General features: G+C 45.7%; 2 protein-coding genes across 4 annotated transcripts in view; one reads left to right on the top strand and one right to left on the bottom strand.

Annotated features, from left to right (window-relative positions):
- PIK3R1 (phosphoinositide-3-kinase regulatory subunit 1) overlaps positions 1-6,281 on the bottom strand; it is an 82,525-nt gene extending 76,244 nt beyond the window's left edge. Inside the window, exon 1 of one of the 3 annotated variants that reach the window (XM_026498860.4) lies at positions 6,079-6,281. The gene's annotated coding sequence lies outside the window, so the exon portion shown is untranslated. Of the gene's footprint in view, positions 1-4,275 lie in introns of all 3 variants that reach the window. The other 2 variants (XM_044384141.3, XM_044384140.3) reach the window with 2 other exon arrangements.
- LOC113254895 (translation initiation factor IF-2-like) lies at positions 5,932-6,663 on the top strand. The gene has a single exon (XM_026498391.2). The coding sequence runs from the start codon at positions 5,932-5,934 to the stop codon at positions 6,661-6,663; it is 732 nt and encodes a 243-aa protein (XP_026354176.1).
- Positions 6,664-12,178: the final 5,515 nt, after the last annotated feature.

Genomic DNA, 12,178 nt, shown 5'->3' with positions numbered 1-12,178 from the left:
TGCCACCTGTATCCCTCTTGGCATCTATGCCCCCTATGGATATCCCAGGCCCTTGATTACACGATTTCTAACAACTCAGCTCCTCCCTAGGGGAATATGTAGAGCATTAACCCATAGTCACAAGAACTATCCTATCCAGACAACTGGCAAGTTCTTTTTTCTCTTATACTCACGTTCTCCCCAGGACTACAGAAGACTCAGCAACCTGAAACATTGGCAATACCTGTGTGATGTAACCCTCCCAGGATCAATTTGGAGCCCGAACTACCCACATAGACAGGATATATGCTGCCCAGATTCACAAGATTATGCCTCCAATCTCTTTGGCTACAGTCACCGGTCCAACGAACTATTTCCATCTAGCTCCAACATAATTGTTAACACAGTAAAGGTTTTATAGGTGGGTAATACCCACCTATCCATAATTTAATGTTTTCAAATAAGCAATGCAATCTTATGATTTAAGCTCCAAGCTAGTGCATACGTAAGTTATAGTAACAAAAGATATAAAGGAATTTTATAAACAAACAACTAACTTATTCTTACGTAATACTGCACGCAACAGTTCCAAATTTCTTTAATGGTAATTACTGTGTTCCAGTCTTTCAATCCTTTTAAAGACTGCCTGCCTGCAACACACCATTAATCAATGTGTATTTTCTCTCTCTGCCACGATACCGTGCCATTCCTATTTTGTTTCTCAAAATAAAATGTGTCTGATGCCTGACAATCAGGAACCCATGACTTCTTAATGTAGAAAGGCCTGAATGCAAACTTTCAGCTTAACCCTCTAACCCGCAGGCATTCTGGCAAAGAACCAAACAAAAATCTTTGAAAAGTCCTTTGACTTTGCTGACTTACTCATTCCCCCTTTACAAAGGACAAGGATTTAGCAAACTTGGTGGGGAGACAGGAATAGAGGATATTTTTAAGTAACTTGAAATAAATCAGGAATAGGCTCCAATCCTATGATTCTATCCTGTGATTCAATGAGCAGTTTCACACTGGGTCCCAGCACACAGTGGGTCTTCACCTCGGCTGCAGGTGATGGAGGGTTCCTGGGTTGGCAGCCTACACTTCCTGCATTCCATCTCTCCATCCTCCCTGGGCTAGTTCTGAGCCTAGGGCAAGCTCCCAACCTAAATTCACAGTCTTTTTAAAAAGACAAATCATCATTTAAAAATCTCTTCACCTGTCCAATAGAACATCCTGGAAATCATAAAAATCAAAGTTAGAGCGAAGTTAGATTAAGCCTAAAGTAACAGTTATCAGATATCCCCACTCATTTTCAAACCAACCAGAATGTGTTGTGGGCTGCGATGCTCAGTGCTGCGTCCACACTGTGGGCAAGCAGGGTGTCTAACGCAAGACTCTGGCCTGCAGCCCTTCTGAGGCTGGAGGAGCAGTGGGGATGGGCGGGGTATGGGACAAGCCCAGATGAAACAACTAGGACGCAGGACTTTCCAGAGGCAAAGTGATGACACCAGCCAGAAGGCCTCAGGCGGCCGAGAAGAGAGGCCCAGGCCCAGCTGGAGTCCTGACCAGGAGGCTGGCAGAAAGATGCTGGTGCTCCTGCTGCGGGGCCTGAGAAACACACCCCACCACCCAGGCAAGGCTGTGGGGTTGACTCTTCCAGTTCGTGGGGCTGACCATTCCAGTTCTCTGCACCATCACGGGGAAGAGGCCGGAGGAAACGGCGGTGGAACGAGAGGACTGAAGGAGATGATCTGAACCCTCTCCTCTCATGAAAATACAATGGTATTTTGCGAAAGTCTTAACGAGAAGATTAGTATAAGCACTGAGCTTCAGACACAGACAGCTGTCCCCATCACTGTCTGGATTTTTAACCTTGGGCAAGTTACTCAGATCTCTCTGTGGCATAATTTTATCATCTGTGAGACAGATACAATAAGCAAACTTACACCTCCCGGGGTTACTATGAGAATTAAATGAAATTACATATATGAAGTACTTAGCTCCGTGCCCGATAATTAGAACTTAATATAACATAGTGTTTACTACAGGCTAGGCACAGCTCCTAGAGTTTTGCATAGATCAACTCACTGAACCCTTACAACCATCCTAGATACAATTACTGTCCCCATCTTACAGATGAGAAAACAAGCACAGAAAAGTTAAATGATTTGTTTGATGTTACACAGCTAGTAAATTGCAGCTATGTTATTACTGCTACCATTACTACTATTATTACTACTAGTATTCAACGTCCCTTACTGCCATTTATACAATTCTTATTTGAAACAGGAATATTTGCTAGGAGTTTTTGTTTGCACTGCTTCTAAAGGCTTGTAAACTCCTGTAAAGGAACCCTCAAGTTAGCCTGAAATAAAACTCTCTGCTATCCCTTTAACTCCTTTTCAGAGTAAAGTAGACACAAAAAGGCTGCCTGTGGACTTTGCCCACCTAGTTCTCTCCCTGCCTGAGGGAGAGGGGTGGCTCTGGAGGTCGGGGCAAAAGAGACCTGGGAGGGGCCAAGACTCCTCTACAACAGGGTTTGGTGGCTGGCTCCGTAGCTTCCCTCAAAGAGGAGAGTCCTCTAGAGACTAAAGGTAGCTAGCTGCGTCCTGAGGTTTCAGCCCTAGCTCCCCCAGGGGAATGAGTCCAGGGTCTGGACCACTAGGGTCCAGCTAGGAAGGGGAGGGGCAAGGCATGCCTGACCAGGAACCTCGCTTTATTAACTCACTCTTGCACGCCATGGAGTTTCCTCACACTTGGGTACTCTCTGGAGTGATCCTTAACCTGAAAACTATTTTGACTACAGGTGCCTGTGGGTATGTATTTGATTTACTTTAAGGAAAACAATGCTGGGAAGATAAAATCTCCAAAGATGTTTTTATAGCAGGATTTTTTCTTTTCCAGCAAAAACTATGCTATGCTCATTATACACTTGGGGGGGAAAAAAAACCCAACCCAACTAACATAAGCCAAACAGACAAGTTTATGAGTAATTACGTAGTCTATGTCTCAGTTTATTTGGCATAATGCACATGAAATGGCCTTTAATCGCCATTCTTTTAGGCAAGTAATTCCAATAAGAGAGTTGGCTGAAGCACAGCAAGAAATTACATTAGGATGGAGGTGGAAAAGACAAAGAAAAAAGAGCAATAAATAACGTGAATATTTTAAAAATCACTTACAACCTAAGTTTTTGATTAAAAACGGTTATAAAATTTATATTGTCCCTTCTAAGGTAAAAAACTAAATTGATAAGCCTTTCCTTCCACTGACGAGTAACCTCATTTTCTGAGAACTTCACTAAGAGGCTCAATTCTCTTGAGTTGACTGGCAAATCTCTGTGCCCTCCAAAACAGAGATATTTGTGGGGAGTCCGTCTAAAATGTATAATGTACAGAAAAAAGCACTTTCCATTTTCTTCTGCACGGTGTATACCCACAGGTGAGAGAATTAAAAGCAAAACCCCAAATGCAACCACTATCTCAGCTTTTTATCACCTACCTGACCATAAAATCAGTTTCTTTACATCTGCTCATTCACCATCTCTTTATTCAATAAAACGCATTTTGGAAATCACACAATGCAAACACAACAAAAGATGAACTGAAATTGTCCCTGTCTTCACGAGCAAGTAGACAATCTTTCAGAATGGATGCCTTTTTAGAACATGACCCGTGAACTAAGAGAAAAGGGAATTCTGACCAACAAACTACCTTAAAAATTACATGGCATTCATGGAAAAATTTAATTAAAACATATGGTCATTTTTAACAACACAAGATTTGGGTAGGTGGTGTACGTTTGCATTTAAGATACAAAGCCCTTCAAAAATTGCCTGAGGTCCAAGTGGCAATTCCGCAAGATGAATACATACTACCAGCACCACTACCAACAACCAAAACATGTATTAATTATAACTTACTGGACCACTGCTGTTCCCCAAAACTAACTTTTTATGCTGTGGGGATTTCCTGATCTTTATAAATTCCAAAAAAAAAAAAAATAGCTAAGCAAAGACAATATAATTAACTGATGGGAAGTGAAGTGCTTTTTCACACTATCAGCATCACGCATGTGGAAGGACACAGTGATAACATCATTTTACAAAAGCAGATAAAACAGGGGATAGACATTATGTATGCTAGAGTTCTGTTATGCAACTGACAAGAACAGGTCCCAAACCAAGATGGAAGTTAAAAAGCAAAAGCACGTCACACTTTGAAATATGAGATACACAGATCTTCCTTCCAATCACAAAAACCTATACACTGTTATGAAAAAAGTATGACTACTACCTACCTGCAACGGGCATATAAAAACTGAAGAGGCCAGCAATGACATAATCCAGCAATTCTGCAAGGCAGGTAAGTCTCCTCCACTGACCTTTCCGGTTTAAAGCTTGATTCTGAACCAAACGCATCTTCTCAAACTTTAGAGGGACACTGCCTCCCCCAAACTACCTTTAGGGTATTTTCTTTGTAACAACCAGAACACTTGCTTCCCAAAATTTAAGCAACTTCTGTTTCTAAGAAACTACCCTCTACTGATTTGAACTGTTTATTTCAAGAACAGTGTGATCTATCAAAAACCTGTAATGGCGGGTGGGGGGTTCTTTTTTAAAGATAAAAACTATTTGTGGCCTTCTCTGCAGAATTCACCAAATTCTCTGTGATTTGCACCTTGGAGATCCATTACTTTAACAGTGTGCCTCAGAAATGAACCTGTCTCCTCCTATCTTTTCTGGCTAATACGTACCCATCTTTAAAGTTGCAAAACGTGACCCAAGCTAATGAAACATTAAAATACAATTCAGCGTAAATGCCTGGGTCAATAAGCTCTGTGAATGTCCCGCCTAACAACTAAAACTTGAACCTCATTACACTGAAATGACAATCTTAATGCTGCACTCAAAACCCGGAACTGCTTTATCCAGTCGTACTTCGCACTGAATGACAAAGAACAGAACAGAAAAACAAAAGAAAAAAAAGTGTCGCTTCCAAAGTCATAAAAAGCCCCAAATAAAAAGTATACTCATACTCGGATACCAACAGCGCTGCAGCTCCACCAGGGATTAACGGTGGAAGTGAGACCTTTTGGATATTAATAGCACTCAGGGAAGCATAAGAAATTCCCCAAATCCAGTTCACACGCTTTCTGCATTCAACATGTAACAGCCATTCCACTCACACCCTTATATTTCATGCTCGAATTCTGGTTACCAAAGTTATGTATCTGTACAGGAGTGGCTGGCCTGAGCTTTTCAGTTCTCTTTGTCTTGTGATCTGCGGGGCAGTTTCTGCTCTTGGGAAGTGAGTATCAGAGCTGTGGTTGCCAGACAATTCCCCACGATATTTTAGCTCAGGCTTGCCATACTCTTGCTTTCCCTAGCCGGCTCCATATTGCTGGGCAGGTCCCTCCAGTCTCGCCCCGCGCTACAAAAAGCTGGATTTCCGCACTGTTCGAGGACCCCATTAAATATGCCTCCAACAACCTGTCCAGGCCCAGCTGGCACTAGACGCCTCTAGGGCCCCAGCGACCAGCCGCCCCGAGGCGCACTTCCCCCACCCCGGAAGAGAAGGAAGGCAAACTTCGGAGGGCGGGGGCTCGGGGCGAGCTCCGGGGACCACCGCCGCCCCACCCGCTCGGGGGAACGGCCCGAGCAGCGACCCTGGTTGCAGCTGGAGGAGGCGGGGGGAAGCTGCGCTCCTTCCCGCTAACTTAAAGGCAATGGTCTGGGCGCTCTCCTCCGGTGAAGGACCCCGGAAAACTGCAACAAGGCGACAGTAAGGACCCTCAGAAGTGTGCGGTAACGAAGGGGTGGGGACAAGCCCGAGATCGCCTGCAATTCGGGGGACGAATGAGTCCAGCAGCGTGCAGAGCCAGCTCGTTAGAGGACCGGGGAAAGGGGAGCTCGGAAGCTGCCAGAGCTCGCAGGACGCTGGCCGAGAACCCGCGATGCCGGCGGCCAGCCCGCTTTCCCCCGGCTCGGCTCTGCAGAAGCGGCTGCTGGTGACAGGAAGAGAACGGCGGCAGCCGCGCGCGCACGCACTGCCTCCCCCTCCCGGGCACACACACACACCCGGACCCGCTGCCGCCGCCTACCTCCCCCGCCGGCCGGCTTCCTTCCTCTGCGGGGCCCAGGCTGCAGCGGCGGCCTCCGACGCGCCTCTGACCCGGCCCCGACCCGCCCGCCGTTCCCGATCCGAGCTCGGCGCCTCCAACCCGCTAGCCCGCCGCCCTCGTCGCGACCGCCGCTTCCTCCAACTCCGCTCCAGCTGCTCGCGACTCCTCTCCGTCAGCCCGCAGCTCCAGCGCCGGGTCCCGGCCCCGCCTCCGGCCCGGCCCAGAGCGCCCCGCCCCCGAGCACGCGCCAACCAGCGCGCGCGTCTCCGCCCCTCTCCGCTGGCGCCGCGCCCTCCGCCGCTGCCACTCACTGTGCCGGCCCGCGAGCCGTGCGGCCGGAGGGGCGGAGCTCCAGCTCTGCGGACCCTTCCTGCCGCCGGGCTGGCCTTCCGCCCCCGACAGCGGGGATGCCCCGGGCCGCCTGGCCGCGCGCTACCTCCGCGGTGGAGCGCTTTGCCTCTGCGCCCACCCGCGGCATATGCAGCCGCGGGTGTCTCCGGGACCAGAGGCGGTGGGGTTGGGAGAGGTGGAGGACGAGTTCAGACTCAGAGACCACGTCTCTAATCGGAGTGTCTGGAGACGAACCCCAGCCTTCTTCGAGCCCCCTGCGCCCAAGCGGATACCAGGGGCGGGGAGCACTCCGATTCCAGGGCTCGTCTAGGCGGGGAGGCCCTGCAATTCCCAGCCTCGCCAGCACGGCCACCGGAGTGGGCGGAAAAACCACGCCACCCGCGTGGCACCCGGGGGTGAACGAAGGGTGAAAGGGTGAGCCGGAGGGGCTAGTGCCCGCAGCCTGCCGCGAGCTCCAGCAGCCTGGCACCACCGCCACCGGGAGCCAGGCGGGCCAGCGAAAAGGAAAGAGAGTTTGATAAGGAGGGCGCACGCTGACTAATCCCTTCCAGTCTTTGCATCGCGGATTAAATGTAGGTCGCTCAGGCGGAGCCCCTCTCCTTGCTCAGGGTGTCGGGAGTGGAAACTCACGTGAATAAGACGGTCCTGTAAATTCGCCTTCAAATGCAGATTCTTCCACTAAGAATCATTACTAAGTTGCTCAAAAAAAAAAATCTGATGTTGATTCGGACCTTCCAATGCGGGTAAGATGGAATGCCAGCAACCTGTGTTCAGTCTGCCCTTTACTATTAAGCCATGTTAAGAGTCCGCTTTTTAAACCTCTATTCCCAGATTCCTCTTTTCAGCAGTTTTGAGATCTGCACCCGCCCAGCCCGCTTGCCCTAGGGCCCTTTCTACAGCTCTTTCCCCATTTCCTTGCAAGGATATTCCCCCCTCCCCCCCTTTTTTTAAACATTTAAACTTTTGTCAAACTTTGAATTTGGTGCCTTATTCTTGTGGGTGTTGGAAGTAAAGAACATCCTGAAATGTCTTGAGTATCCTCAGAAAATAAAATCATTTTTAAACGTGACTCACACTCTAATAGAAAAGTAATTTCCACTTTAGGTATCAGGTACTAGCCTTTCTATTATTCCAACATGTCTCTTGAAGTGGAGACAGAGAGAGAGCTACCCCCATGTTTAAGAATTCACTTTATCTAAAAGTTTACCCAAGCAACGTCCTTTCCACCTACTCTATGAAATGAAGGGCCTCATCTACTATTGTTTGCCTGAGCTTTGTAAATGAAATGAGGTGTCTCACGCTGTGGCACAATTATTTTGACCCAATCCAGTAAGCTGAGCTATAACTGCTGTGATGTTCACAATATTTCCTTTAGGCTTGGGTCTGAAGAAACCTTACCAGCCATCTCCTTCTTTTGTACATGATGAGTTCCTGGAAAGGGACTTATGTATCTTTAGGATGGAGTTCTATTCCCCCAAAACCTAAAAACGCATGAAATCTTTAAATGAGCTTCCTTTTTTTAGATGGTCTACAGCAATTTATGTTGTATCTTCTTTAATCTTTTCCATCATACTGGACCCATAAGTCCAAAGAGTATCCCACGGGAGGACAATAGGGATCTTTCTTGATAAAGTGAATAATTTCAGTCTTTGTTTGATCTGTACTGATACCTGCCCCCCAATATCACTAACATTAGCTTTTTAATTTTCATTTTCCATTGATTTCTATGAAATAATAAAAAGCAACAAAACAGCAGTACTCAAACTTTAAAATAAACCTTTTTCCAAAATAAAATCTTATCTGGACACGTAACAGATAACTGTTATAAGAAGCCACGTGGTGAGGCCAAGGGGGAACCTCTAGGTCTCTGGGCAAGCCTCATTATTCTCTCCTGGGGATGTGTTAGAACTGCAAATTCTCTGTCCTTACTGAATCAGAAATCCTGGGGCTGGAGCCTAGCAATCTTTTTAAATTAGCTTTCCAAGGAGTCTCATGCAAGCGAAGGTTTGAGAGCCTCAGCTCTAGGCCTAGGGTATCTGGGAACACACACTGAAAACCACTGCAAGGAAATGCTCAAATGGGCACAGAAACACCACCATCCCATCAGTAGCAGCCAAACTGCTGTCTGGCAGGTTGTGCCACCACCAAGGAGCTCAAATGTCAGAGAATGTACAATTTCCCAAAGGGAGATAGGGATGTCATGTACAACTGGTGACAGCAAAGGTGGTTTGTAAGTCAGACCTAACTGAGAGCAGAAGTCCCAGCACCCTGAAAGGCTTTCAGCAGCCACAGTGAGCTAAGCGTCCTCCCCAAAGACGACTGGCAGGATACTCCCATTTGCCACCATCACTCCAGCTACTATAATAAGGTGAGTGCTAGAATACCATTCCTTTAGATTTGAAACCCAAGTATGTAGTTTAGGGTGCAAAAAAATAAAATAAAACAAACACAACAAATGCCTTAGAGCCTTACTTCTCAAAGAGAGGTCCATACACCAGCAGCATTGGCACTATCTGGGAGCTTGTTAGATAGGCAGCATGCCAGGCACTATCCCAGACCCACTGAATCACAATCCGCATTTTATCAAAATCCCCAGGTGACTGATGTGCAATTTAAAGTTTGCAAGACTCTGTCTCAGCAGGGGTCCTCAATTCTGGCTACAGGGCTTATAATTGCCTGGGGAGTTTATACAAATCCCAATGCCTGGTCTGTACCCCAGAGAGATTATATCAAAATGGCTGTGGGCAGATCACGGGCATCTGTGGCCTTTATAGCTCCTCACGTGATTCCAGTGTGAAGCCAGGACTAAGAACCACTGCCCTGAAGGACCCAGGTAGGAAAGGTACCATCAGGAAAGCCAGTTGGGAGAGACTGGAGCCCAAATGGCTGGTCTTACAGGAAGCAGCTGGTACTAGCGTTCCGCTGATTGTTACCACACAGGAACGTGAGCCCAGATTTGCCAGACCTTCCAATTTTCACAGAGAAGCTGGAAACCCAGATTTCTATAGGCAATTTCTCAATTACTAAATGCTGGCAATTAATTCAACATTTTTTGAAACCTAGGTTAGGCTACGTAAGTGTGATGACCACCAGTTTATGGTTTTACGATGCCTCACATCATAAAATTAAGTGGACTCCGACAAAAAAGAGGACACCCAAGAGGACAACTTGCTTGTTGGAATGTCACACTTCTTCTGGTCTACAGACCCGTGTATTTTCACTCTTCTGTTCTCTATGGCACCCAACACTGGAGGCACTCAACAGCTGAGATAGGGTAGCGGTGAGATCCCCACTCGAGCCACGCTGGGGCCCAACACTAAGGAATTGGGCCTAACATTTTTATTTTTCCTCTCTCCTGCCTTGATAGCTGAAACGCTTTTCGGCGGGGAGAAGTCAATCCCTGTATTACTCAGCTTAAGATCTTACACTATTGTGAGTTAAGGTTAAACACGTATTAAGAGAAACATGCAAAAAAAAAAAAAAAATGGCTGGAATGCTTCCGAGTAGAGTGAGAATTCATAAGGCCACTATACTTCCCATTCTGTTGTTTCTGAGCCTGAACAAGCTGTTAACCATGGTGAAGTACTAGAAAGAGTGGCAGCTTCCTGACTGTACCCCAGAGAACATGTCAGATCATAATCACCTGTACCCCAAGTTCTCTGATCACCATCTGTACCCTGGGCATCCCTGTCTACTATTTTAGTTTCTGAATCCTCATAAACTGTTGGAAAGAAGACTCAACAAATCAACCAGTATGAGATGCAGCTGAACGAACCACCTTCCTGGTAATTTCCGTTACATTTTACTCTATATCTGATCTCAAATTCCCTCGAAATAAGAAGCTGGCCTTCAAAAAAAAAAAAAAAGTTGCAATACAGTAATCTCAGTAGAGTCGATAAAATCTGAAACATAGAAACAAATTTCTGCCTATTTTCTTGAATGCAAGGGCCACTCTTTACTTTTGTGTAACTCCAGCAGCTAACAGACTTCTTGGTACATAGCGGCACGCAGCAAGGGAGAAAGGCTTGGAAAGCTCAAGGAAACACAATGTAAATTCCTAGATTTATGGCTGTTAAAACACTAGTATGCAAGTGCGATTCAGAAAGAACCTCTGAGAGTCTGAGTAAGTCACAGCCAGATTTGGGGACAGAGCAGCAGGGCTCCCCAGGGTCCTGGGTCTACAGTCTACCAGCCTACAACTGGTGCTAAAACATCAGCAGGCATGGAGCAACTAGAAAACCACATCCAAGGAAAAATGGAACTTAAGTGCCGATGTCCCACCAAATAAAAAATTGACTGGAAATGGATCATAGACCTAAAAATTTCAGAGACTACGAAACTCCTAAAAGAAAGTATATTTTAGAAAAGATTTCTTAAAAAATTAGGACACAAAAAGCATCAACCATAAAAGAAAAAAAAAATCGATAAACTGAACTTCATCAAAATTGAAATGTTTTGGGCCCCCCAGGGTCCTGGGTGGTTCAGTCAGTTGGGTGTTTGACTCCTGGTTTCAGTTCAGATCATGATCTCAGGGTGGTGAGACTGAGCTCTGCGTTTGGCTCAATGCTCAGTGTGGAGTCTGAGATTCTTTCTTCCCTCTTCCCCTCCCCCCCACTCATTCTCTCTAATAAATACAATATTTTAAAAAATTAAAATGTGCTATTCGAATGACACTGTTATGAAAATCACATCTTGGAAGAAAAATGTTTGCAAAATGTGTATCCAACAAAGGACTTGTATTAAGAGTACATTAGGAAATCGCACAGCTCAATAATGAAAAAGCAAACATTTTTTCAAAATGGACAAAAGACTTAAACACTGTACCAAAGAAGATCTATGGATGGCAAACAAACTCATGTATAGAAGCTACACATCTTCAGTTATTAGAGAAATGCAAATTAAAACCACAAGGAGAAGAGATTCAAATAGAAACTTGTATGCCCATGTTCATAACAGCACTATTCACAGTTGCCAAAAGCTGGAAACAACCCAAGTGTTCATCAACTGATGAATGGATGAACAAGTGGTATATCCATACAATAGAATAGTATTTGGCCATAAGAAAGGAATGGAGCTCTGATCCACATGATAATGTGGATAAGCCCTGGAAGCACTGAGTGTAAACGGAGGGATATTTCCTCTTGGCTTTGGAAAGCCTTCTTGATATGTCCCAGGAACCCAGTGGAGTATACCTCTCTAGTAAGCAGCATGTTTGCATCCCCTGCCTCAGGAACTTTCTCTCTGGTGCTGTCTCCCTCTTACTTTCTCACATTCCTTTGCATGGGCTCTGTGAAGCTACCTCAGTTTGCTTAAAAATCTTCTACAAAGTGTACAGGACACGTAGCTTTCTGAACTAACATCACACTCCAGGCTTGCCTCTTAGAAACTAAAACAGAATCACCTTGTTTAGACTTGGTTGATGCAAGATTTTCTTCATCACTATTTACAGACTCTCTCTCTGTCACACACACAAGACACGCACGCGCACACACACACACACTGCCACATCATGTGTTGTTAACACAGATTTCTTTCTCAGACTGCCACTTTTCCCTCACCTTCTGGAGCCACCTTACTCCAACACAAGCAACCCACTTAGATCCATAAGCATGTGCCAGTTGAGCTATGAAAGCAATTCTGAAACATTCTATTTTTTTTTTTTGAAAATGAGCTTGCATTTGAAAAGTGACAAGTGTAAATACAATGATAAGCAAGCAAATAAATTGTA

Source organism: Ursus arctos, unplaced genomic scaffold, assembly GCF_023065955.2.
Source record: "Ursus arctos isolate Adak ecotype North America unplaced genomic scaffold, UrsArc2.0 scaffold_5, whole genome shotgun sequence".
NCBI lineage: Eukaryota > Metazoa > Chordata > Mammalia > Carnivora > Ursidae > Ursus > Ursus arctos.
This window is presented reverse-complemented; position numbering and strand designations above follow the sequence as displayed.